At 48.1% G+C, this 27,756-nt stretch overlaps 1 protein-coding gene across 3 annotated transcripts; it reads left to right on the top strand.

Annotated features, from left to right (window-relative positions):
• Positions 1–107: 107 nt before the first annotated feature.
• Positions 108–27,341, top strand: POLI (DNA polymerase iota). 3 transcript variants are annotated; one of them, XM_079994766.1, is made up of 11 exons: positions 5,833–5,999; positions 7,754–7,800; positions 7,981–8,106; positions 9,051–9,215; positions 14,957–15,109; positions 15,191–15,427; positions 16,478–16,656; positions 19,373–19,464; positions 20,883–21,016; positions 23,107–23,309; positions 25,820–27,341. In XM_079994766.1, the coding sequence occupies exons 3-11, from the start codon at positions 8,070–8,072 to the stop codon at positions 26,624–26,626; spliced, it is 2,007 nt and encodes a 668-aa protein (XP_079850892.1). In that variant the 5' UTR covers positions 5,833–5,999; positions 7,754–7,800; positions 7,981–8,069; the 3' UTR covers positions 26,627–27,341. The 3 variants fall into 3 exon arrangements, with proteins under 3 accessions (XP_079850890.1, XP_079850892.1, XP_079850891.1); XM_079994764.1 differs by lacking the exons at positions 5,833–5,999; positions 7,754–7,800 and adding an exon at positions 108–876; XM_079994765.1 differs by lacking the exon at positions 7,754–7,800.
• Positions 27,342–27,756: the final 415 nt, after the last annotated feature.

The raw sequence follows: 27,756 nt of genomic DNA, 5'->3' as shown, positions 1-27,756 counted from the left end.
GGCGCTTCTGCTGCTGCGGGGTTTGAACCCGGCCATGACGAAACCGCCTCTGGGGTCACGCCCTGACTCGAGCTGGGCGGCTGGCGCTTCCGATGGAGAGGCTTTACCTGAAATAGTAGACATCGCTCTTGCCGGCGCTGAGCCCCGATTTCCGGATGACCTCCTCCTTCTTCCAGCCGGGAGGCAGCGCCGGGCAGTCCACCCGCTTCCCCCGCTTCTCCATGCGCGGGGCTCGGCGGCGGCGCCCCTCCGACGGAGCCCAAGAAGAGAGTTGCTCCGGAGCAAGCGAGGCCTGCTGTCCGGCTGCCTGGCCGGCTCGTTCGGCGGCCCCTTGGCCGGCAGAGGAGGCCGGCCGGCCGGAGGCTGGGCAGGCGAGGGGCGCCGGAGAGACCCGCTCAGCGGCCGCCCGTCGAGGCTCCTGTCCAGCGGCAGCGGCGGCGGCGACGCTCCGCGCCTGCTCCTCCTGCGCCGCTGAACTCCGTCGGCCAGAGCGGGGAGGCAGAGTTGGGGCTGCTGCGCGCGCAGCGCTCTCCTCTTGCCCGGTGGCGGCGACGGCGGCGGCCGCGGGGGCGCCTGCCTCTCCGCCTCCTCTTGCTGCTGCTTCCGTAACTGAGCCTCGGAATCCGTGTCATCGGCGCTCGGAACCTCGGGGTCATAGAGCCCGCGCGGCGCAGCCAAAGGAGGCGGGGAGGGGAGGGGGGCGGCACGCCAGCCAGCCAGCCAAGCGCCCGCCCCCCAGACGAGCCAGCCGGGCACATGCACCCGGCTCGGCCCGGAAGACCGCCTCCGCTGCCCTCCGCGCTCCAACTTTACGCGCGCCCCTTGCCGCGGACGGCACAGAGGAGGCGAAGGGGCTGCGCAGCGCCGCCCTCCCAGGTAGTGCTAGAGGCTGCCGGGCTGCGTCTCTAACACCCCCCTCCCCCGCATATTGGTAGGCTCCTCCAACTCCCATCAGCGCCGGCCAGCGCGACCAATGGTTAACGTCGACGTCTGGTGGGACACAGGGTCCCCTGGTTGTTAGAGGGCGGGACTCGTGTGTGTTAGAGGGAGAGTGCGGTCCAGTGGTTAGAGTAGTCCTGCACGGCACGGGGTTGGGCTAGATGACCCTCGTGGCCCCCTTTCCGACTCTCTAGGGTCTGACCTGGGAGAACAGGGTTTGATTCCCCGCTCACGGGGCTGGCCCGGGGACAGTCGCTGCTCGCCAGCCCGACCTACCCCGCAGGGTTGTCGTGAGGATGAAGTGAGCAGGGGGAGGACCATGGGAGCCGGAGGGAAACGCGGGATCGAACTGCGATGGTTTCGTATTATCGTTATCATTAGTTGCATTTATTCGTGTCGCGCTGCAAAAATGTCTCAAAGCCACTTGCAGTTCTGAAAGCGCGCGTGATACAAAATGTAACTATATTCAATAAAAGAATATTGATATATGTGCTGTAAGACTTCGCTGTTTCCAATGGAGCTTTACTCCTAGGTAGGTGTCTCTACTTTCCAAAGGAGCTGGTTTAGGATTGTAGCTCGGTGCTCCAGTTCCCGCACATTTGGAATCTGGAGCCAGGGTTTTTGCTGACTTTACTATTTTAGAGAGCGCCCTTGAGCATGTGCAGAATGACCTTCCCAGTGGCTACCGCGAAGGGCTAGATCCCTCAGTATAGGGTAAGGGCTTACTCCGAAAAAAGAGTTTCAATTTATAGGAAGCAGTGGCGTGGCGTAGCGTGGGTTGTCAGCACCCGGGGCAAGGCAAGTAATTTGCGCCCCCTAACCCGTGGATTTGCGCCCCCTAACCCGTGGATTTGCCCTAACCCCAGATGTTGCGCCCGGTGCGGCCGGCCCCCCCTGCACCCCCCACGCTACGCCACTGATAGGAAGGGCTTCTGAACATGTGCAAAGTGAGGAGCTCCAAATCCCACACATCTGGACTTAAAAAGTGGGGGTTTTCTCGGATAAAGACATTTAACATTTTTGAGAGCTTTCTGGCAAACGGAGAGGCACAGATCCCATACATCTGGTTGAGAGCTTCCTCCGTAAAAGTTTAAACTTTTAGGCAGCGCTTCTGAGCAAGTGTATAGAATCACAGAATTCGAAGGGACCCTGAGGATCATCTAGTCCAACCCCCTGTTGGTTAGAGCGTGGTGCTGATAACGCCAAAGTTGCAGGTTCGATCCCCATATGGGACGTCTGCATACTTTTGTAAAGTGGATTTCCACACACGCACAAATGCACAGCTACTGAGGCGCTCCAGTTTCCAAATCTCTGGGTTTACTAGCGAGGTTCAAGGACAGAAGGAGTTCTAACTTTCAGGCAATGCTTCTGAGCATGTGCAGAGCGCTGTCCCCCCCTGGCTCCTGAGCAGATCCATCGCACACCGGAAATTGTGGGCGAGGTCGTGCATCTCCGAGAGCGGGAACTTTCGGGAAAACGAGCCGTCCAGATTCCGGACATCTTTAATTTTAGAAACGGGGAATTGTCTGCCTGGGCGGAGCCCGCCGGCTTCTCTGAGCCTGCAGTTGGGCGCGAAGGAGACGGGGACGCGGAGCGGGTTCAAATCTTAGGCGTTGCCTACGTGGAAAAGGCAAGGCAAGGCGGGGAGAGGGGAGAAGCTTCCTTCTGTGCCAGCCACGTGTAGAGAGAACTGGGCATCTTCGCCCTTCTGAGGCTTAAAAACAGCATCAATGGGGTTTATTTGCCATACCGCGAATGCAAAACAGAAACAAGAGCAAAGTTACTTCCGCTGCAAGGCTCGCCCTCATTGCAAATGCTTTAAGGCTGCAGTGAAAGCTACTTGGGCATAAACATGCAAGACCTCAGGTTGTTTATTATTTGAACGTAAGGCTTTCTGGTGAGCAAAAAGGTTCCAGCATAGGAAACTTCCTTATACCGAATCAGTCGACGTAATTCACTGTCTTGCAGTGGTTTTCCAGGGTACCAGGCTGGGGTCAATGCCAGCCCTACGGTGCTAGGCTAGGGACTGGACCTGGGACCCTTTGCATGCATAGCATAGAATTGTGGAGGTGGAAGGGATACCAAGGGTCATCTAGTCCGACCCCCCTGCAATGCAGGAATGTTTTGTCCAACATGGGACTTGAACCCACGACCCTGAGATTAAGAGTCTCATGCCCTACCCACTGAGCTACCAAGGCAGATGTGCTCTGCCACTGAGCTACAGCCCTTACCCAATGGGCCCACGGCACACAGGACGAAAATCTTTCGCAAGGCTTGATGCAAAAGGCACACAGAGTGGTTTGAGAAAGCCCCACCCAGCTGGGTCAACCAGTGTGTGACTTCCCTATACACAGGGTCAGGGAGAAGTGCAAGGCAATTTAAAAAATGAATTATCTCCGCCTGCCAGTGAACTCTGAATTCCCTTCCAAACACACCTTTCTGCTTGGCCCTGGTTTATAATTTGGGGAAACAAAATGCAGATTCTTAGAAGCTGTTTGTGGTGACCTCTAGACTCCTCTAGGATTTGCCATCCTGTTTCTAAGCAAAACCCACACAGTTTGGCCTACTAAGGGAATTGGAGGCTTCCAGCTCTCGGGTGGAGAGGAAGGGAAGGTGTCTCTGGTACAGTGGTACCTCGGGTTACATACACTTCAGGTTACAGACGCTTCAGGTTACAGACTCTGTTAACCCAGAAAAATTACCTCGGGTTAAGAACTTTGCTTCAGGATCAGAACAGAAATCGTGCTCTGGCAGCGCGGCAGCAGCAGGAGGCCCAATTAGCTAAAGTGGTGCTTCAGGTTAAGAACAGTTTCAGGTTAAGAACGGACCTCCGGAACGAATTAAGTACTTAACCCGAGGTACCACTGTGTTGGGAATAAAACAGAAGTGGAGGGCACCATCTTCACCCTAAACCATGCTCTGCTTTATGTGATGTGAGTTTCCAGGAGCATTTGCTTGACTGCAGCTGGAGACAGAATACTAGGTTGATCCGGTCTGATCCAGCTTTACTGTAATTTTTTTTAAAGTGATTATATAAATGTGGAAAGGCTGAGGTGCCTGATCCACCTTGAGGCCCCATAAACAAGCTCACAACCTGTTACACAAGCTTAATTGCTCTCACGTCTTGCTATCCTAAATACATTTGCCATGAGATTCCTGCATTGCGGGGTTGGGCTACAATCGGTGACCCTCGCGGTAGAAGAAGACTGGAAGAAATTTAAAATCTATTTACAGAAACATTGTAAAATTTTTGAATGTTGATGACGTTGAAATGAAATGAAGTGGTTCTAGTAATAAGGCAAAATAAGAACATGTAAGAATGGATTGATATTAGATGAAAATTTGAAGTTATAATATATTAGGATAAATAATTAAGGGTAAATTAAAAGGGTATGAATTTGCTGAACCAATTTCTTAATGGAATACAAAAAAGGGAGGTGTGAGGAAGTCAGGAAAATAAGTTAATGAACAGTGAGAAATTAAAAAGAGGGATTCTTATTTTTTTATTTTTCTTTGCTTTGTGTTGGATATTGGTTTTTGTATTTTTCCTGTGTTTTTCTTTTTTTCTTTTTTGTATTGTATTGTAACTTTCTGTTCTTTTTTTGTTAAAAAATCTTAATAAAATATCATTAAAAAAAAAAATACAATAGGTGACCCTCGCGATCCCTTCCAAATCTTTGATTCTATGAGCAGTGGCGTAGCGTGGGGGGTGCAAGGGGGCCGGCCGCACCGGGCGCAACATCTGGGGGGGCGCGCTCGCCACCTCCGGAGTCGCCGAAGAGCCTTGGGCGCAGGCTGTAGCAGAGCCCCATGTCTCGCGGAACCGACGAGCTGTGCGCGCGTCCGGGCTGAAGGCATCCGGCAGGCAGCAGCTCTCAGCGCTCGCCGCAGTCCCCACACGTCAGGGCCGCGGAGGGCGCGCCAGGCAGCCCCTCCTCACAGCCCCGCCGCTGCTGCAGCTGCTGGGCCATGTTGCATTTTCCTTGCCTCTCTGCCCTCCTCCTCCGGGCAAGCGGCGTTGTTTGGGCGGCAGCGCCAGCAGCAACTCACCTCAGATCACCTGACACGGACCCGCCGCCGTGGCTACCTTACTGTAAATACCCCAGCCCAGGCAGCAGCAAGAAGAAGCTGGCAGCGGTGGCAGGTTAGGGGTTAGGGGCGCAAATTACTTGCCTTGCCCCGGGTGCTGACAACCCACGCTACGCCGCTGTCTATGAGACCCATCACATATATTTAAAGGACTATGTGTCCCCCCCCCCTCCCAAGAATCCTGTTAAGGGTGCTGGTAACTCTCCTTCTCTTGAGGGGCAAATTATAGTTCCCAGGATTCTTTTGAAGTCACCTGCTTCAATTGTGCATTGAATATGCTTTAAATGTTTTGTGTGGACCTGCCCTATAAAGCACCGAAGCTTGATCCTGACTCAAGGCACTTTCGAATTGACACTTGCCCTGATAATCATAAATTAGAATTCCCACGCGACGCCTGCTTGATCGGTATTGGATTTGAAACTGCTGAGCATATGAGGTTGTCTTGAAATATATTATTGTGTTTTCACGTGTGGACTTGCTTTGTTTGCTGTGAAATCGCTTCGGGGTATTTTTTTCCCCCTTGGGAAGCAAGCATCCATGGGCGATTATCAATTGTTGCACGCACGCCTTACTCGGAGGTAAAGCAGCGCCATTCCATCCAACGGGACTTCTCTCTCTGGTGTGCAATGTTCTGGCCCTCCGCCTCCCCTACGGGAATGAAGAGATGCGGGGCAGAGGGAGGATCTTGAACTTTAACCCGATCCGGATTAAGCCATGCCGACCGCAGAAAGACCAGACGCCGGAACGAGGAAGGAAGGAAGGAAGGGAGTCTCTTCGCGTAACTCCGCCTTCCCAGCTGGCCGGCCATGCGCAGCGCGCGGGCGAAGGTGGCGCCCGTTTGCCGCGCCCGCGCAGACGCCCCTCGCATCTAATGGAGGGGTCCGGAGACGACGAGGATCCGGATTGGCTTCTGCCGGAGCCCGGCTGCAGCCCTGGGAGAGATCCTCTTGCTGCTGGAGGAAGAGTCCCATGTAAACAGGGGCGAACAGTTTGCGGGGCGGGGGTTTGCTGCTTTGTTTCAACTGCGCCATCTACCGAGCTCGGTACAAAGCGGCGTAGGAAGCGAATTGGGCGCTCCGAATCGGAATTCGGACCCGCTCCTCTTTAGTCTGCCGGGGAGCTGGAAAGCTGGCGCCTCTCCCAAGGATATTGGGAGCAGTTGTGGTCGCCTCGCTTCCCAAACGGGACGTTGTAGAACTGGGAGCGTTTCAGAAAAAGGCAAAAGAAAAATGATCCGAGGGGATGGAGAGGTCCTGCTGCTTCTCTGGGACTAGATGGGCTCCTGGTCTCATCCTGCAAGGCTCTTCTGAGGCCCTCTCAAAAATACAGAGTTCATTGCAGAAAGAGAAAGGCATAGCTAGAGGGGAATACAGTGTGAGAGTTGGGGCGTCGCTGCTAACCTTCGAGAAAGCAGGCTGAGAACAGCATGAGAGAATGGAATAAGGAATACTTAATGGTTTACTAACACCAGTATAATTTTGCACACTTGCAAACTGCTGTGGACAGTCATTGGGGTGTATGCATGGGTGCAAGCTGCTGCTGTGTGCAAGAGATCTGCAGACTGGCGTGCTAATTCTTAGTTTATTATTAATTGGATTTTATTACTCTCCCTCGAAGAGCAGCATTAGAAAAGAGCAGCAGCTCTTTTTCTTCTTCTTCTGGGCCACACTTTTAACAATAAAGAAAATGCTCATGCCACACTGATTTTATTAATTTATTTATAAGAAATACATTGGAAAATAAAAGGACCACAACTAGGATTGCCCTCATTATGACTTGATGCTCTTGCTCTCATTTTTTAAAAGATACCCATCCATAGTCTGGCAAATAATATCTCTCTCTATATATAGATACTATACAACACTACACTGAAATGTTTAAATGCTTCCTTGTCCTTGAATCTTCCCCAGCACACCTGTCATCCTCTCCTGCCAGACCCTTTGAGAACCACTGCTATAAGGGGGGGGGGGGAGCAGCAAACTTTCCCCCAAATCTGGTTGCAGCAAAGGAGGGAGCAACCTACTTCTCACAATATTACCATTGAGGATCCTTTGCTAAAAGGCATTTGCCCCATCGTTGTGTCTTGGCTAGGGATGGAGGAGGATGTTACCTCCTCAGGATCCTCTCTCTTGAGCTTTGGACCCCACTTTGGGTGCCCGCCCCCCCATGCAAAGGTGGTGCTGTGCTCTTATGAGAATCGGTGTGCAGGTTGCAGGATGTGCCCCTTACAAAGATGGCAAGTAAGGGTCAATGGTGCTGTATCCTCTGTGAGATGCAAGGAGGAGACCCCTTGACCTCAGCCCAGTATTCCTGAAGGAGCGTCTCCACCCCCATTGTTCAGCCTGGACACTGAGGTCCAGCTCCAAGGGCCTTCTGGCAGTTCCCTCCCTGTGAGAAGTGAGGTTACAGGGAACCAGGCAGAGGGCCTTCTCGGTAGTGGCACCCGCCCATCAGGTGTCAAGGAAATAAACAACTATCTTACTTTTAGAAGACATCTGAAGGCATCCCTGTTTAGGGAAGTTTTTAATGTCTGATGTTTTATTGTGTTTTTAATATCCTGTTGGAAGTTGCCCAGAGTGGCTGGGGAGGCCCGGCCAGATGGGTGGAGTATGTTGTTGTTGTCATTGTTGTTGTTGTTGTTAACAAGTTGGCTTGAATCTGAATGTCTGTGAATTCTTTGCATCATGGATTAACACTTTTCCTCCTTGCTGCTCTCTTAAAACAGCAGCTTGAGTCCCCAAAATTTAGCCGGAAGATGTTCTTGTCCCTATAGTAAGAGAAGCTTCCTTTCCAAATATCTGTTGCTTAGAAGGCTGTTGTTAGAATTGCAGTAGCAGGGCCGATAGAACACTGGTAACTGTAGTTACAGCTGGTAAAATGTTAACATGCTTTAGCACTTGGTGGCGAAAACATGAAAAATGAATTAATCTCTGTTTTGGCCTTTCACTGCAGCTTGCCATGGCAAAGTAGTATCAGCAGGAAGCTCTCAGCACCGAATCATTGTGCACCTTGACCTGGATTGTTTTTATGCTCAGGTGGAAATGATCTGCAATCCTGAATTAAGAAGCAAACCTTTAGGTAATCTCGTAGTTGACTGCTCTTCTGTGTATGCCTGCATTTTTCATTTCCCCCAAATAATTACCGTATTTTTCGCTCTATAGGATGCACCGGGCCACAAGAGGCACCTAGTTTTTAGAGAGGGAAATCAAGAAAAAATATATTATTTCCCCCCCCCCAGCCCCAAAGAGCAGCGGACAGGTTGCGCGCAGCCTGTCCGCTTCTCCAAGAGCTTCTCCGGGCTGCGGGGGAAGCCCGGATTTCCCCCCCAGCCCCAAAGAGCAAAGAAGCCAAGACAGCCAGCGGGATCCATCCCGCTGGCTGTCTTGGCTTCCTCTTTAGCCCCGCGCAACCTCTGCAGCCGGGAGAGGCTACGCACAGCTTTGGCAGAAGCCAAGACAGCCAGCGGGATGGATCCCGCTCGCTGTCCTGGCTTCCTTTTTAGCCTCGGGGCTGGGGCCCCAGCCCCCAGAACAGGTCAGGGAGTGGGCTTCCATCAGAGCAGAGTTACAGGTAATACCGTATTTTTTGCTCCATATGACGCACTTATTTCCTCTTAAAACTAAGGGGAAATGTCTGTGCGTCTTATGGAGCGAATGTGTGGTCCCTGGGGCTGGGGGGGGGGACCCGAGCTTCCCCCGACCCCAGTCCCCAGAACAGGTCAGGGAGTGGCGGCAAGGTTGCGCGCAGCCTTGCCTCCACTCCCGGAGCTTGCGGGCGAGTGTTCTCAAGAGTGAGTGCCTAAGGCTGCAATCCTAAACGCACTTGCTAGGGAATAAGACCCACTGAACACAGTGCAACTTGCTTCTGCTTAACTATGCGTTGATTTGTGTTGGGTATTAATCTTGGAAATTAAAAAAAAAAGGAGAAAAGCAGTACTGTGCGAGTTACTGGAATATACTTTGGCATGTTGAAAACTCCAAATGGATTGTTCATTTCAGCTGCTTCATTTCTGCCTCTTCCAGGTGTGCAACAGAAATACCTGATGGTCACCTGCAATTATGAAGCCAGGAATGCTGGAGTCAAGAAGTGCATGTCTGTGAAAGAAGCCAAAGAAAAGTGTCCAGAATTGGTGCTGGTTAATGGAGAGGATCTGACAAAATACCGGGAAATGTCTTATAAGTTTACAGGTATCATCACCTTGACAGGTTTTGTTTTTTTAAAAAAATTATTGATACAGCAAGAAAACAGAAAAAACACAAATACCAAATTACACACAGGAATAACCATAGACACATAATTTTCTTAAAGGTAAAGGTAAAGGTACCCCTGCCCGTACGGGCCAGTCTTGACAGACTCTGGGGTTGTGCGCCCATCTCACTTAAGAGGCCAAGGGCCAGCGCTGTCCGGAGACACTTCCGGGTCACGTGGCCAGCGTGACATCGCTGCTCCGGCGAGCCAGAGCCGCACACGGAAACGGCGTTTACCTTCCCACTGGTAAGCGGTCCCTATTTATCTACTTGCACCCAGAGGTGCTTTCGAACTGCTAGGTTGGCAGGCGCTGGGACCGAGCTGCGGGAGCGCACCCCGCCGCAGGGATTCGAACCGCCGACCTTTCGATCGGCAAGTCCTAGGCGCTGAGGCTTTAACCCACAGCGCCACCTGCGTCCCACAAACAATAAAACATATATTGGTCTTAACACTAAAGACCCAACCTCCGTCTATTCCATATTTCGATTTCATATTATTGCCAACACAGACTTTTATCATAATTAAACTTTTTCTTAATATATCTAATTCCTTATATCTACCTTGCAACTATTACTGAAGTTCCTCGAATGCTGCAACAGAATTTAAACTACTATATTTATTTTTCAAATATTCTTTGAAAACCTCCCATTTTAAAACAAGTTCCTGTTTTGATTTATTCTTTATTTTTTCTGATAGACCTTCTAATTCGGCATATTCTGTCAGCTTTTGGATCCAATCTTGTATAGAGGGGATTTCATTACTCTTCCATTTTGCTGCGATCAGAACTCTTGCTGCCGCCATCGCATATAAAAAGATTTTTAACAATGTGGAATTGGCAAACTTTGTCCTAACTTTCTAGGTTTGGATTTATATCCTTCCCTATTCCAGTGGTTCAGCCATGAGTACAGAACTCACCTCTATGACCTGGGGAAGGGACTATATCCAATTAGGAGAGTACGTTTCCAAGCACAATTCAAAGTGTTGGTGCTGACCTTCAAGCCCTAAAAACAGCCTCGGCCCAGTATATCTGAAGGAGCGTCTCCAGCTCCATCGTTTAGCAAGGACACTGAGTTCCAACCCTGAGGGTCTTCTGGCAATTCCCTCCCTGTGAGAAGTGAGGTTACAGTAAGTTTACCAGATTTTTTTTCAATGAATCTGGGGACACTTTTCAACTTCAATGGATTTTGTATGGGGACTGATTTGTAAATCTGGGGACTGTCCCCGGGAAATGGGGACGTCTGGTAACCTTAGGTTACAGGGAACCAGGCGGAGGGCCTTCTCAGTGGTGGTGCCTGCCCTGTGGAACACCCTCCCATCCGATGTCAAGGAAATAAACAACTATCTGACTTTTAGAAGACATCTGAAGGCAGCCCTGTTTTGGGAAATTTTTAACGTTTGATGTTTTGTTGTGCTTTTATTCTGTTGGAAGCCACCCAGAGTGGCTGGGGAAACCCAGCAAGATGGGTGGGGTGTAAATAATAATAATAATAATAATAATAATAATAATAATAATAATAAAAAATAATGCGGGAGGCAGTGGAAGACAGGAGTGCCTGGTGTGCTCTGGTCCATGGGGTCACGAAGAGTCGGACACGACTAAATGACTAAACAACAACAACAATAATAATAATGCACTCTACCTGCAGAAGGTCCCAGGCTCAGTATTTGGCCTCTACAGTTAAAAAGATCCGATAGTAAGTGATGTAAAATGTTCTCTTCTGAGACCCTGAAGAGCCACTCCCGATCAAAGTAGAAAATACTGGGCCATAAGGGCAAATAATCTGAGCTGTCATAGGATAGCTTCATAGCTTCCTTTTATAGGACCCCTGCAGACTAGGTTTCTATTGCAGGTTTATTTTGTAACATGTTCTGGACACAAGGTTGGGTTAGTGGTGGATTTCCTCTTTGCTAGTTGCTCTGAAATGCTTCCCCTGACACTGCCAATGTTATTGTTGTCCAGAGGCGCTAAAGCACAGCAAGAAAAATAAAGCAGAAGGTTTGTGCATAGTATGACAGATTGAGTAATTTCACTAGAAAATAATAATAATAATAATAATAATAATAATAATAATAATAATAATTTTTATTTATACCCCGCCCATCTGGCTGGGCTTTCCCAGCCACTCTGGGCAGCTTCCAAAAAAAACATTAAAATACTGTAATACATCAAACATTAAAAGCTTCCCTAAACAGGGCTGCCTTCAGATGTCTTCTAAAAGTCTGGTAGTTGTTGTTCTCTTTGACATCTGGTGGGAGGGCGTTCCACAGGGCGGGTGCCACTACCGAGAAGGCCCTCCGCCTGGTTCCCTGTAACTTGGCTTCTCGCAGTGAGGGAACCGCCAGAAGTCCCTCAGTGCTGGACCTCAGTGTCCGGGCAGAACGTTGGGGGTGGAGACGCTCCTTCAGGTATACTTGAATATTATGAAATGTGTATCAATTGGAAATGAAGCAGTGTGACGGCCCCAAAACCTTTGCAGGTGCAAACAGTATTGAGAGCAAGGTGGTCAGGAGATGTGAAGCCCACTAGGGAAGAGCAGATAAGGAAAGGACTTTGAAAGATGTGAGCTCTGAAGGGGCTTCAGGAGTCATGCACAAGCAGGGAAAAGATGAGGTGCATAGGCTTCAGCTGTGGAAACAGCTTGTGTCTCACACCTCCAGAACTTCCCCTCTTGCCCCTCCTACTTTTGTTGTAATGTGTGGACATTGGCTGGGGACCTCGGGACTTGAGGAATCTTCCCAAGGTCCTGTCGTGGTGATGTCATAAAGTTGCCTTGTGATGTGTGCATCTCCTGGAAGCAGATACATCCCTCATCGACAGCTTACTCCCTTGAAATATAAAGTTGGAGTAATAAAGGGCCTGAAACTTAACAAAACTTTCTCTTTTATTGCATTTAAAGTATTTATTTCTGTCTCTTCATGGCTGAAGCAGTCCCAGAGTGCATTGAAATCAATGCACAGTGAAAACAGGTTGGGTGGAGGGAGATAATAATAATAATAATGAATTTTATTTATACCCGGCCAGAGCCAGGCTCAGGGCAGCTAACACCAGTAAAATTACAGTAAAAATATAATAGGGGGGAAACCCAATTTAAAATACAGGTTAAAATACAATTTAAAATGCAGCCTCATTTTAAAAGTAGCCCATAGATCAAAACCATAAGGGGAGGGAAACATAAGGGTCAGACTGAGTCCAAACCAAAGGCCAGGCGGAACAGCTCTGTCTTGCGGGCCCTGCGGAAAGATGTCAAGTCTCACAGGGCCCTAGTCTCTTGTGACAGAGCGTTCCACCAAGTCGGGGCCAGTACTGAAAAGGCCCTGGCCCTAGTTGAGACCAATCTAACCACCTTGCGACTTGGGACCTCCAAAATGTTGTCATTTGTGGAATAACATACAACCTGCAGAATCATGGCAGCGATCCTTTCCTCAAAGCTTGGGGAAATAAGTCACAGCTCAAGCCTGCCCTTGTCTACTCAGAAGTAATGCAGTGGGACTTGCTCCCTGGCAAGTGGGGTTCGGATTAGGGCCTGAGCATTCAGCTGCCACCAGAATCTTGTTCATTTCAATCAGCCTTGCAAAGGAGATGTTTATTGCATTGGCTTTGGCTGTGGGTGGAAGTGCCAAGTCTATCAACTCCCCCAGGTCTCCTTAAGCAAGATGCATTGTCTCACTGTTGCTTCCAGTCTAAAGTGCTCCATATACCATATTGGCCCGAATATAAGCCACACCCGAAATAAGCCGTACCTTTAAAATTCAAGGGGGAAAAATAAAAAAAAGACAATACCTGAATATAAGCCGCTCCCTTAAAATTCCGCAGGCACTCACACCCATTCCGTTCTGCCGTATGTCTGTTTCAGCAGTGATATTGTAAAAGCCTATTTTTGTAAGGTTGTGAATTTAAGCCACACTTTAACTTTTCATGGTCAGAATTTGGAGTGGGGGAGTGTGGCTTATATTCAGGTCAATACAGTAACATGGTTGCTGCGAGAATGGGCAGAATGAAAAACAAATAGAAGAATAATTATTTTATTAGAAAAATAATTTTGATCTGGATTGATCAGGTATGGTAGACATTATGGTGGGCTGGCCTTCCAACTTTCCTTACATCAACGGAGCAATGCATTCCTGTGTTTATGTTTAGCTTCCAACCCAGGCTGCTGAGCCTGGGGACCCCGAGCTGAAAAGTGCATCCTTCAGGTCTGGACTTGGACCCATCTGCCTCTATTCTTGTTCAGTCAAAGAGAAGGTGATTACGGGTTCCTCAAAAGAGCAGTTCAGAAATATTAGGCAACCTTGTCAAAAAGTGTCAGGCCTAGTCTATGGGCAGCAGTCTGTGATGAGCCTTGGATTTTTCTATTAAGGAGGTATTAATTTTCTTCTTCTCCCTGTAAGGTAAAGGTAAAGGACCCCTGGACAGTTAAGTCCAGTCAAAGGGTTTGCAGCGCTCATCTCGCTTTCAGGCCAAAGGAGCCAGCATTTGTCCACAGACAGTTTTCCGGGTCATGTGGCCAGCAGGACTAAACCTTTTCTGGTGCAACAGGACATGGTGACGAATGCCAGAGTGCATGGAAACGCCATTTACCTTCCCACCGCAGTGGTACCTATTTAACTACTTGCACTGGCGTGCTTTCGAACTGCTGGGTTGGCAGGAGCTGGGACAGAGCAACAGGAGCTCACCCCGTCACGGAGATTCGAACCGCCGACCTTCCAATCAGCAAGCTTTTTTTTTTAATAAATGTTTATTAAAATTTTTTGAATACAAATGCAAAAATAATCAACAATGTAGCATATATCATGACATATTTTCAAAACCTCTTTGGACTCCCTCACATCTCCCGCTCCCACTTACATCTTCTTAAATTTTAACCAGCAAATTATCATCTTATTTATATTCCTAGGTCCCATTCTTTTAAACATAATCTAATCGTTCTCCAAATGGTTTATATTTTCCTCGATCTACTTATCATCCTAATTCCATCTAATTTAGTGGTGGTCAATTATTTATGATCTAGCATCCTTCTTAACATTCAACCAAATTACAATGCTTTTTTAAATAAGTCTTAAATTTCTTCCAGTCTTCTTCAACCTTCTCTTCTCCCAGGTCTTGGATTCTGCCAGTCATCTTGGCTAATTCCATATAGTCTATCAGCTGCATCTGCCACTCTTCCAGTGTGGGTAGATCTTGGGTTTTCCAGTATTTAGCGATAAGTATCCTTGCTGCTGTTGTTGCATACATAAAAAATGTTTGGTCCTTCCTTAACACCTTCTGGTCGACAATACCCAAAAGGAAGGCCTCTGGTTTCTTAGTGAAGGTATACTTAAATACCTTTTTCAGCTCATTATATATCATTTCCCAGAAAGCCTTCACTCTAGGGCAAGTCCACCAGAGGTGAAAGAATGTTCCTTCATTTTCTTTACATTTCCAACATTTATTATCAGACAAATGGTATATTTTGGCAAGTTTAACTGGGGTCATGTACCATCTATATATCATTTTCATTACATTTTCCTTCAAAGCATTACATGCAGTGAAGTTCAACCCAATGGTCCACAACCTTTCCCAGTCCTCAAACATAATGTTGTGCCCAATGTCCTGTGCCCACTTTATCAGCAAGCTAAAGAGGCTCAGTGGTTTAGCCACCCTCCACTACCTCAGTTAAACACTTTGTTGTTTTGTCTACAGCCTTGTTGGAAGAATTTACTCCCCTGGTGGAAAGGCTTGGATTGGATGAAAATTTTGTGGACATCACTGAGATGGTCGAAAAAAGGCTGGGACAATGGAAAAAAGATGCCTTTTCTCAAATCTCTCTCTCAGGCCATGTATATAACAATCAGAGTAAGTACCTCACCCTTCCTAAGCGAGGTTGCTTGGCCTGTTAGGTGCACCTCTTCATAACGCTTTCTGTTTGCTTCTCAGCTGTCGATTTACATGATCCAGTGCACATACGATTGGCTGTGGGGTCTCAGGTGGCAACGGAGTTGAGGGCAGCCATGCACACCAGGCTAGGCCTCACAGGCTGTGCAGGAGTGGCAACTAACAAATTACTCTCCAAGTTGGTGTCCGGGACCTTTAAACCAAACCAGCAAACTGTTCTGTTGCCGGAGGGTCGGCAGGACCTCATGAACAGCCTTGACAATGTCCTGAAAGTGCCTGGTAAGATGGGGAAGGGGAGATTCCTCTGCTCCAGTTAGATGTGCACTCACCTGTATAGGTTAGGTTTAAGAGGAAGGGGATTGGGGAAGAGGTTTCTTCTTTTGAGTGGGTGGCGGGAAAAGAGAAATTCTACCTTGGTTTATTCTGTACACACATTGTGTGTTTTTTGTGTATAATTTTTTTATTAAATTTTCTGTTTTACAAATTGAAATATTCATTTAAACAACATCAAAATGTCAATGATTTTCCTTCTTCTCTTTCCACGGTTCATTTTTCATATCATAAATCCCTGCATATTTTACATGAACTAAACCATTCACTATTCCATTATTACATCCATCAAAACATATTTACACTGTTGAGTTTATCATAATGCTATCAACGTTTTCAAGTATATACAATTTCCCCCCATATATTCAATAAACATTTTCCTATCTTCTTTAAACGTATGTTCTTCTTGTTCTCTTATTCTATATGTTAGGTCTGCAAGCTGCGTGTATTCCATCAGTTTAAGTTTCCATTCTTCTTTAATTGGGACCTTGCTTGCTTTCCATTCTGGGGCTAACAAAACATGGGTTGCAGTTGTGGCATACATAAATAACTTCTTTGGACAGCTGGGAATTTCAATCTGAATTATCTCGAACGAAAAGGACTCTGGTTTTGTTTTGTTTTTTTGGAAAAGCACTTTTAAACTTTTTTTTTTATTCATTATGAATTATTTCCCAATACTCTTTTACCCTTTTACAGGTCCTATTCTATACACACATTGTTACCTTTCTTAGTGGCTGAATACCTATCAATCTGGAAGCAAAAAAGGCCGTTCAGAAATAAGGGACCAGTTTTTACATACTAAGGGGACTTCCAGGGTTTGCTTTCAAATAAATAAATATGCTTGTGGGCATGCCTGAAGCCTCCTGCTGTCTTTGAATTAAGAACTTTCTAGTTCAAGGCCAGCATTCCATTCCATTCCATTTCATACTAGTGCACTGAGAGATTTGCACTCCCATGTTTGCTCCAGTGCTTGTAGAGTGAACTATTTCTCTTTTGCAGGTATCGGCTATAAAACAGCAAAGCGCCTTGCGATGCTGGGAATCACCACGGTGCGTGACCTTCAGACGTGCCCGACTGCAGTCCTAGAGAGAGAGCTGGGATCTTCAGTTGCCCAACATATCAAGAAGCTCAGCTGGGGAGAAGATGATTCCCCAGTCAACCCATCAGGGCTCCCTCAGGTATAGAGGAAAACACAGATGCTCAAGGTCTTCCCAAGAGCCAGTGTGGTGTAGTGGTTAAGAGCGGTAGACTTGTAATCTGGGGAACCAGGTTCGCGTCTCTGCTCCGCCACATGCAGCTGCTGGGTGACCTTGGGCTAGTCACACTTCTCTGAAGTCTCTCAGCCGCACTTACCTCACAGAGTGTTTGTTGTGGGGGAGGAAGGGAAAGGAGAATGTTAGCCCTTTGAGATTCCTTCAGGTAGTGATAAAGCAGGATATCAAATATAAACTACTCTTCTTCTTCTTCTTCTTCTTCTTCTTCTTCTTCTTCTTCTTCTTCTTCTTCTTCTTCTTCTTCTCTGCCTCCGTTCTCAACATTCTGCCATGCCCTAGTCACTGGGGGCGGAGAACACTTTCTCAGCCCAGGTCCCACATTCCCTCATGGCGGACAAAGGCCAGAGGCAGAGATGGGCAAAGCAATGGATGCAAATCTAGATTCTGTGTCATAGGTTCTATTCCAGCCACAAACACATCAGCTGTTTCAATGCAGACCTACCTCTCCCCAAGAGGCATTAAAAGGTAAAGGGACCCCTGACCATTAGGTACAGTCGCGGACAACTCTGGGGTTGCGGCGCTCATCTCGCTTTATTGGCTGAGGGAGCCAGCATACAGCTTCCGGGTCATGTGGCTAGCATGACTAAGCCGCTTCTGGCGAACCAGAGCAGCGCACAGAAACGCCGTTTACCTTCCTGCCGGAGTGGTACCTATTGTTCTACTTGCACTTTGACGTGCTTTCGAACTGCTAGGTGGGCAGGAGCAGGGACCGAGCAACGGGAGCTCACCCCGTCACAGGAATTCGAACCGCTGACCTTCTGATTGTCAAGTCCTAGTCTCTGTGGTTTAACCCACAGCACCACCCACGTCCCCAAGAGGCATTATCACAGATCAAATAATTTCCATCCCGGCAAAAGCTTTGAAATGGACATTGATGTTGAGGGTTGTGGCCCAAGAAGAGTTCTGATGCCCAGACAGAGATGTCTGGAGAGAGTGAATCTCCCCACCTCCCTGCCTGAGTTTTATTGTTTTTGGGATCTGTCTGTCTCAAGAGACAATAGAATGTGCCATCGGGGGTGAAGTCAAACTATTATGTTAGCAGCAACAAAATGACCTCCTCAGGGCACAAGTCTGGGCAGTGTGTCTGGAGGTCCTGGGCCACTCAGATGACAAGACCCCCCTCTCGGCCTCACTGATGTGGTCCAAAGGAAAGCAGAGCAATACATTTGGTACTAGCTTGGCTGTGATTCATCAGAAGTTTGACTTACTGTACTTGGTTTCCCCAAACGCAGTATTTCAGAGGTGATTTCACAGCATGTACCGTAATTTTCGCTCCAAAACACGCGCTTTTTTGCTCCTAGAAAGTAAGGGGAAATGCCTGTGCGTGTTACAGAGTGAATGCACTCGACCGGAGCCATGGCTGCCGTCAGTCAAGCAAAGCGGGAGTCGCTTGCAGGGCTTTGCAAGGCTCTAGCTTTGCTTGCTTTACAGCCAGGAGGAGGGGGAGGAGCCGAGGAGGAGGGAGGGAAAGAGAGCCATGGCAGCAAAGCGGCCAGCAGCCGCTTACACGGGAGGAGGGACAGACGGGAGCCATAGCGAGCCGGAAAAAGCGCCGCGTAGCCAGCAACAGCTGCTGCAGCCTCAGCTAGCAAAGGTCCGTGCACTCTCTAAACGGAGCAATGAGGCTGCAGAGGGACGGCAGGGCACAGGAGGGCTCTGAGCCACGAGCGCAGTGAAAACCATTAAAAAAGTTTTTAAAAAGGCTGCTGGGGACAGGAGGGCATGGGATGAGGGAGAGGGGGAAATTACAATTCCCCCAGCGTCTCAGCTGATCCTCTGAGCAGGACTTGGGTTGCAGGGGATTCGCCATTAGCTGCTTAAAGCAGCAAAGAGGGAGAGAAGGAGCAAAGCGGGAGAGGAAAGGAGCTGCTTACACTGCTGTAAGTGGCTGCTGTCTGGTTGGCTCCTTTAAAGCAACAGTGCTCTTTCCCTCCCCCCTCTCCTTAAACCCCTCTTCTGCATCATTAGCAGCATCCTTCTCCACACCCCCCACGCGTGTTCCTTCTCCCCTTAAACCCCTCTTCTGCATCATTAGCCGCATCCTTCTCCACACACCCCACGCGTGCTCCTTGTCCCTTGAATGCTTTTCCTTCCCTCCCCACTTAAAACGTGGTTACAAAGCACGGATCCAGATGGATCCTCAGGATTTTTGCACTGGGTCACCCCAAGTTCACCATCAGATCACATAGCATATCCATGGCTACAGCCTGCACCAAAACACACACACGCACCCACTGTTTCATGGGGCTGCAATGACGCAAAAACGTGGTTACAAAGCATGGATCCACATGGATCCTCAGGATTTTTGCATTGGGCTACCCCAAACTCACCGTCAGATCACGTCTGTGGCCACAGCATGAACCACAAAAATCATACATCCACTGTTTTGTTTAGAATATTTTTTTTCTTGTTTTCCTCCTCTAAAAACTACGTGCGTGTTATGGTCAGGTGCATGTTATAGAGCGAAAAATACGGTAAATCTCAAAGAACAAAGATAGTTGGGTGAAAAATCAGCCTGTGCAGAATGTACAGATCCATGGTTTCCTCATATTTTTTCTGACCCATTTGTTGTCGCTGTGGTATTAACAATTACAATAATGGTTTTTTTAATGTTCTGCAGTCTCTCAGTGATGAAGACTCCTTTAGAAAGTGCTCTTCCGAAGCTGAAGTGAAAAAGAAAATTGAAGAGCTGCTTGCTAGTCTTCTGGACAGGTGACCTTACTGTGGAGTAACTTATCAGAAGAGATGCACCTGAGCATAAGCTGAAATATCTCTTATAAAATACAGTGGTACCTCGGCTTAAGTACTTAATTCGTTCTGGAGGTCCGTTCTTAACCTGAAACTGTTCTTAACCTGAAGCACCACTTTAGCTAATGGGACCTCCTGCTGCTACTGCGCCGCCGGAGCACGATTTCTGTTCTCATCCTGAAGCAAAGTTCTTAACCCGAGGTACTATTTCTGGGTTAGCAGAGTCTGCAACCTGAAGCGTATGTAACCTGAAGCGTATGTAACCCGAGGTACCACTGTATGTATTTTTGACTTTGCTATCATCATGCATGTGTGTCATTTGTCCTGCCAATGGCTGTTACATTCAAATCAAGCAGGACTGGGGAACTGCAAGCATAGGGCCTAAATGCCACCCCTCCAAGCCTCTCTCTGTCTGGGCCTCTTGCCCAGGCCATGTTTCTTCTCCCCAGGTCTTGCCTCTCAACAGCCTCCTCGAATGCTGTTGCCTGGCATGTGTCTGTGCAGAAGCTTTTGGCTTGTCAAAGCAAGAGTTGGTTCTGTTGCTCTGCCCACCACTGGCACATGACACTTGCTCTCCCCCCCCCCCCACGTCATCCAGGAGGGAATGGGCTACTTCCATTCACAGACGGAACTGGAGGTCAGTGGAGGCTTCCACTGGAGTCAGATGTGATGTGGTATTTTCACCAATGTCCCTTGAGCAGCCTTCTGCATGACCTCTCATGCTGTCCCCCAGTCCTCCAGAACAGGGTTTCCAGGGGCAAAGTAGCTACAGGAGGAAAGGGAGATTGGCAAAAGTCATCCCACCCCCTCTTTCTGCCAGCAGGAGCCACTCACAAGATCAGGCTTCCTCATAAACTCGGCCCTCCAGATGTTTTGAGACGACAGTTCCCATCATCCCTGGCCACTGCTCCTGCTAGCTAGGGCTCATGGGAGTTGTAGGCCAAAAACATCTGGAGGGCCGAGGTTGAGGAAGCCTGCCCAAGACGCTCCTGCCAGTAGAACCTAAATTTGAATCTCAGCCATAATCCAAAGCACTTGGTTTAGTAGTGTTGATAAAAGTGTTGCTTCCTCTCCTTTGGCTGAAGAAGCTTCCCCAACCCACCCTCCCCCCCCACCCTCTCTCTCTCTCTCTCTCTCTCACACACACACACACAGTTTGTGGCCCCCAGCAAATTACCTCCCAAGACAATGTGGCCCTTGATGGGGTGGGGATGTCACCCAGCTATCTACGTAGCTGAAGCTCTTGGAGTATTTCTGCAGTGCTGTAAAAATGCTTGATAGGGTTTAGTTTTCTTGAGCCAGGCGAAACTGAGATGTTTGGGAAATGGTGGGCATGTCAACCTCCGTCTGCTTCTCCATGTTTGTTTGTTCGTTTTGGTTAGGTTATACAAGGATGGAAGAAAGCCACATACCATAAGATTAACAATCCGGCAGTTTTCCCCTACCAATAAATGGTTTAATCGGGAGAGCCGCCAGTGCCCCATTCCATCGCATGTGGTCCAGAGGATCGGAACAGGTAACTTGCCTTTGTGTGGGGGGGGGGACTTCTCCTTCAAGATGCGTCTTGTGCCACCATTGCATGCTTTTCAATGATTGGTCAAGATACACTCCTTGGAGCTTTGGTTGAGTTGAGTGCCTTCCCTCCTTGCTGGGTTGCTTTTCTGTTCTGTCTGGTTTTGTTTTGTTACCAGTTGGTTTTGTGGCTTTGTTTTCTGATGTTTATTATGATTTTGTGCTTGCTGCAGTTGCGAGATTTTTGTATCCTGACCTGGGACTGTTCCGTTAAGGCTTTTAAGTGCAATTAACCAATCTGAAGAATTGTGTCCAACGAAATTGTACTTCGAGTAGACTCATTAAAATTAATGGAGCTAGGTTAGTTGGGCCCATTAATTTATATGGGTCTTCTGTGAGTAGCGCTAACACTGGGTACATTTCTAAACAACTGAGGTGCAGAGGCTCATCACACTAGCCATAGCAATTCCTCCAAGGAGAGCAGAAAACTGCTTGCATCTTGATCCGTTACATAATGCCTCCCTACACACACACACACACACACACACACACACACAGGCACCAGCACATAGCACAATACCCTGTTTACCAGTATTAGCTGACAGAGAGCTGGAAAATGATGGTGTAGTGGTTCACATGTTGGCCTTGCGCTGGGGAGAGCAGTGTACATGACCCAGGTCAGCATTCATTTTGCATTTCATTCTAATCAAGCACTATTGTGCAATGAAGTGTGGTCATTTAAACCACTTGAGGAACCCTAACTAAGGAGAAAAGCATCCAGTCTCCCTACAGCAAAGAGCAGCAATTACCTAGGCATGACAGAAAATGTGTTAGGATTGCAGTCATGATGTTTCTTTGGGAGTAAGTTCAGTATATTCTTGGGGGGCACAGCTTCTTCATCCCAGGCCTACAGATAGCAACCATTTCTTATCTACCTTGTCTCTTTGTTCCTAGCACCCCTCTGTCATAACATACAGACTCTCCTGGCTATAAGGACTGGGAAGTATCTTCAGAGTCCCCTCTGAGCCAGCGTGGTATAGTGGTTAAGAGCAGTTGACTCGTAATCTGGTGAACCGGGTTTGAGTCCCCGCTCCTCCACATGCAGCTGCTGGGTGACCTTGGGCTAGTCACACTTCTCTGAGGTCTCTCAGCCTCACTCACCTCACAGAGTGTTTGTTGTGGGGGAGGAAGGGAAAGGAGATTGTTAGCCGCTTTGAGACTCCTTCGGGTAGTGATAAAGCGGGGTATCAAATCCAAACTCTTCTTCTTCTTCTGAGTCTTTCCTTGCCTCAGTGCCCTGTCTCTTCTCCTTAATCCTCCCTTCCTTGCTCCTCTCTCTCAGCTCTTTGCACTAGAGATGACAAAGCATCACTCTGCCCGTCCCCAAAAGAGATCAGGCCTTCAAGTGTCTGACGTCACTCCTTGCAAAGGCCCAAGGTCTTTGCAAATCTGCTGTACAATTATTTTGGGGAAAGCCTGATGCTCCCTGCTCCAAAGTGCCCTCCTCAATTTACTTTGGGGGCAGGGGTAAGGCAGAGATAGTTTTAGGTTCTCCCAGTTGTCAATGAGTATACTCTCTTCTGGTGACTAGCAGTGTCCACAAAAACGTCTGCCTATCCCTTTCCCTACTGAACACCCAACTACCTATCAGTTGCCTTGCATCCAGGCTCCCTATATATTGTCTTCAATTTTTTGTTTCTCTGCATCCTGGGCTTCAGACCACCCTTGTATCCCACCCAAGCAAACAACTTTCCCTTCCTTCATAGAAACATGGAACTGAGCATTGGGTGCCAGCGTGCCAGCTCTGGCAACGGGTATTGGAGGCATCATTGTTACAAGTACCATACTGTATAAATCGGCATTAGCCAATCTGGTGTCCTCCAGATGTTGTTGGATGACCACTCTCACGGTCCCTGACCATTTGTTATGCTGGTCGGGGTGGTGGGAGTTGGGAGTCCCAACATCCAGAGGGTACCATGCCGTCTCCCCCAGTATAGATGATCTTTACTGGAATTCTGGTGCAGATCTTGTTTGACACTGTAAACCGTGTGTAACTTCAGGGTGGGTTTCTCCTGCTTCAATGTTCACATCCAGGTGACTCCAAAGTCAAGACACACCTGGTTGCTCTCCTGATGAAACTGTTTCATAAGATGATAAACGTGCAAGTTCCGTTTCATCTGACGCTTCTGAACGTCTGCTTCTCCAGCCTCAAGGCCCCTCCTGCTTCCGCCAAGCAGACTATTGGGTTTTATTTAACTCGTTCACCACCCTCTTCCAGCTGCAGCAAAGTCATTCATGTAAGTTCAGAACTGTATTTCTTTTTTGTAAATATATATATAGAGAGAGAGATGTTGCCTGCCCTGTCCCAAAGAAATATTTACTTAAATTCACCAAAAAAGAGCTGAGCTCCTCACCTATACTTTGTGGACAAGAATCTCATCCAGTACACCAGCTTAGCCTGTTGGTATTGGATGTGTCGCCACCACAAATACAGTATAGGTCAGCAGTGGCCAACCTGGTGCCCACTGGATTACAACTTCACAATCCCCTGACCATTGGCCATGCTGGCTGGGACTGATGGTAGTTGAATCCAACAGCATATGGAGGGTATCCAGTTGGCTAACCCTGGTATAGATGGTCCCTATCAGAATTCTGGCACGATCTCAACAGCAGTTTGTTTTTATAAATGAGTAACGTATGTGTAGAGCAGGCAGACCAGTGAAAATATTTCTGGACTTACTCGCAAGAGTACCGTTCAAGGAGCAATTAGAAGAGATTGACAGTCAACTGAATGATGCTTGTTGGGTATCTCAGTCTACCTTTGCCAAGCTAATGCTGTCTGCAGATGTTTTGGACTACGACTCCCATCAGCTCTAGCCAGTGTTATGGACTGGTTGGATGCAGAGGAATTGTGGGAGGAACTGGCTGGGGAGCCAGCAACAGGACTCAGTGAGTTGGGACAGTCTATGGCAGAGAGAAGTCAAGAATGAGAGCAGAAGCTGAAGCAGGAGAGTGGAAGGAGGGAGGTCAAGAGGCAGAGATGAGTCAGGCTGGTGAAGTTATAGGTGTCTCCCCCTTCCCTGCTGTGACAAGCTCCCCTCCCCCCTGTCTGTCAGGCTTTGGGAACTCGCCCCCCCCCCCCCCCCCCGCTTAGGCTGTAGATAAGCAGGACAAAGTTTGGTAATGAAAATAAATTCCCCGTCCGGAATATTGGGTCCAGCAAGCTTCCCAGTTCAGGTCCGTATCCCTGGAAGCTCTGAGCTGGCCTAGCAGAGTAATGCAGCGGTCCTGAGTCCATGTGAGAAAGGGATAAATCAAGTCCAAAAGACAGATCGGTTCTTATCTCTAGAAGCATTTATTTACAAGCCATAAATCAGTCTCTCCATCGGAGTTTTCCTGCATTCTCCGTGCTTCCAAAAGCACACAGACACAGCCTGTCTGTTTAGCTGTGTCTCTCAGCGTCTCTCGGTAGAACTGAAAGTAACTCTCACAGACAAAGCCTGTGACGTAAAGCCCTGCTTCCGGCCCCTCCCAGATGCAGGGCACCACGGAGTTTTAACCCTGTCAGTTCCAAACTCCACACAAAGCGAAAGGAGTCTCTTACCATTTAAAGAGTTTTTAATGATCACAGCAAAAGAACAAAGCATTGATTCTCGGAATGGAAGTTCTCCCAATTAAGGTTTCCACCCACTTCCCCCCATGTCACTTCTGCGCTGTGCAATCTGATCTCACAGCCACCGTGCTTTTTGTGTAGCCACCTTATCTGCTCAACGTGGCCTTGGGCTGATAGGCTGGACACTTCCCAGTGAGAGTCTATTAGCTCTCTCTCTCTTCCAGTTCTTCTTCTCCTAGCTGTCCCCCACTCAGTTCTGCCCAGCTGTTGTCTTCCAAACTACTGTATTTTTTGCTCTATAAAACGCACCAGACCATAAGATGCACCTCGTTTTTGGAAGAGGAAAACAAGAAAAAAAATATTCTGAATCCCAGAAACCAGGACAGCCAGCGGGATCGCTCCGCAGTGATCCCGCTTGCTGTCCCGGCTTATGGGATAGCTGCGTGCAGCCTCTACCGGGCAAGGGGAACCTTCATCCCCTGCCCGGGAAAGGCTGCGTGCGGCTAAGGCTCCCCCAAGAGCCGCGCTCCCTTTAAAGAGCACGCGGAGTGTGTGTGCGGCTCTTGGGGGCTTTTCCTGCCTGCCTCCCACCTGCATTCACTCCATAACACACACACACACATTTCCCCTTACTTTTTAGGAGGGAAAAAGTGCATCTTATGGAGTGAAAAATACGGTATGCCCCTCTGCAAACCACTGTTCCAAATCTATACTGCTCCACTTCTCCTGGGCAGCTTCGGGATCCTGGTCAGGAGCAGGGGGATGCGGGAGCTCCCACCATTTCTCATCAGAGCAATACTCCTCAGTACTCTGACACTGACTTGCAGAACCAGGAGATGTATGAAACGGGAGGAGCAAATACAGACCGCCCCCAGGCGCAGTCTCTGGTTGCTTGCAAGAAGCCCTGGAGAGGGGGAGGTGGGGAGCTTTAGTCATAGCAACTTATTTCATGGATTAGGCTCTACTACAGGGCATGAGCTGCTGTGCTCATTAGGCTCGAAACCCAGCCAAGTCTCTTGAGTATCGTGCTTCGCTAATAAAGAGTTAGCCCCAGCTTTAAGCTGTGTTATTTACGGACTAACTCTGCGACAGCCAGGCTGGGGCTGGTGGAAGCTGTAGTCTGAAACATCTGCTCAGAGCACCAGGTTGGCAAATAATGTTCTTGCACAAAGAATTGTGTCATTTGTGTTGCAGGAAACAGAAGGTATGGGTGCAGGACGAATAACTTCAGGAGATAAGCTGGGCTGCTGTGAAGCTTCCTCAGAGGTGAGGGGTGCTATAAAAGGTCGACTGGAGCCCCCAGACCTCCTGAAAGATACTGGCCTTCTTGAGTTCCCGCTTCATTTACTTCCTGATGGCATTGACTGCAACGTGTTTAACCAGCTTCCAGCAGACATTAAGGAGGAGATTATTTCTAGCCAAATGAGAGGAGATTCTACAGCATCTCTACAGGAACGAACATTATTGGTCCCGAGGGAAGGAAAGCCAGCTAAGGCACACGACCAAATGAGCCACGCGTCTTTGATTTCTGGAGGCATCCAACAGGACATAAGCTCTTTGGCATGTGGGGGCATGGCATCCACCAATGACAAGCCACCGCTAGCTGTAAACACTTGTGCTCCCAGCTGCCCTCTAGAGACTGGTGAAAATGCCTCAATTGCTGACGCTACTGTGGGTGTTAAAAGCTCGCCCCCAGTTCCATCTCAGCCTTCATTTCTGCAGCTTTGTATTCCAGAGGGGCAGAAACACCCAGACAAAGAAGACAGCAACGAAGGTTGGAAAGACGTTTCAAAACTTGTCCTCCCTCCCAGTATTGATCCCCAAACCTTTTCCGAGTTGCCTACAGAGATGCAGAAGGAACTGTTGGTGGAGTGGAAGAGCCAGGAGCTTGCGTCCAAGCTGCGGGCTGGCAAAACTCAAAACAGGCTCAAAAGGGAAAAGAAAGGGCTTCCTTCAGCCCCCCACTCAAACAGTTTGTTAAGATATTTTAAACCCAAATGATCACCAGATACACTGGGTTATCAGTGCAGTGTTGAAACTAAAGAAAATTACATGGCTGAATTCTAGGATGGTGCCATTTCTGACAGCAACTGGAGAAGAGGGCTTGTTTTGTTTTGCTTTAGTGCACCCTCAAGTTAAATATATATATAACCTCCCTGCACATGGACAACTAGCTCTTGTCTAGCTTTCTCCCCAATGTGCTACTTTGCTACATGATAAGGGTTTGCTTCTTTAATATGTTGGGAGTGCTTAGAAAATGCAGCTACCCACATGCTATCTGCTATAATTGGGAAAGAACCTGACCATGTGATTTTGATGATTTGTGCAGGTGAACACTAATCCAAAATCCCTTTTCTCTGAAATGTAAAACTCTGGAGAAGAGGTACAAGAAAGGGAAGTGTGTGTGTGGGGGTAATATTAAAGGAACACCCCCAGGAAATATTGCTCCCCCTACTCTCACCGTCAAGCACATTGTGGTGATGAGGTTTCTGACCTCTGAAAAGGCAGGTGAGAATATGGGATGGGCGAGGAAAAGCACATAACAGGAGAGACAGACATGAGTAGATGGAACTTGGTGGACCTAGATCCTCTGGTAAGGCAGGGTGATTCAGAAAATGGGATTTTCCATTTCCATCCTCAAAGTGGGGGTAGTTGACGCAAACACAACCAGAATTCTTCGTTCATAAACACAATAAAGTGTGTTATTAACCATGGAGTAAGAGTCCGAACTCTTATGACAAATAAACAACGTCTTCCACTTATGTGTAGAGCAGGTCTAAATACTGTCAGCTTCCTGGAACTAAGCTTGTGTTCCTTAAAGAACTTGGAAGCTGGGAGAAATTTTACAGGTGCACATGTTCCTATTTTAACATTTATGCTGTAAAGGCACACCGTGCATGTGTATTTAGGAGTAAGCGCCATGGTTTTCAAGGGGGTTTACTCTCAGGTAAGTGTGTGTAGCACAGCTGACTTTGTCAATGCAGCCTTCATGCCAAACAGTCATAAGGACCCAAGTAACTCACGCCCATAGTGGTTGTGGTCAATATATGTTGTGTGAATGTATATATGTGTATCCCCAGCATTGAGATCAGGATATAATCTGGGGCTGCTGAGTCTCGCAAGTGGAATTA

This window comes from Podarcis cretensis, assembly GCF_951804945.1.
Source record: "Podarcis cretensis genome assembly, chromosome: 11".
In the NCBI taxonomy this organism is placed as follows: domain Eukaryota; kingdom Metazoa; phylum Chordata; class Lepidosauria; order Squamata; family Lacertidae; genus Podarcis; species Podarcis cretensis.
The sequence above is the reverse complement of the archived record's forward strand: the minus strand, read 5'-3'. Positions and strand labels throughout refer to the sequence as shown.

Excerpts from the sequence above, each read along its gene's own strand:
- POLI (XM_079994764.1), top strand. The coding sequence starts at position 156 with ATGACCTCCTCCTTCTTCCAGCCGGGAGGCAGCGCCGGGCAGTCCACC. Across the intron at positions 15,110-15,190 it reads CCATGTATATAACAATCAGA|CTGTCGATTTACATGATCCA; the intron begins GTAAGTACCTCA and ends TTTGCTTCTCAG. Across the intron at positions 16,657-19,372 it reads ACCCATCAGGGCTCCCTCAG|TCTCTCAGTGATGAAGACTC; the intron begins GTATAGAGGAAA and ends AATGTTCTGCAG.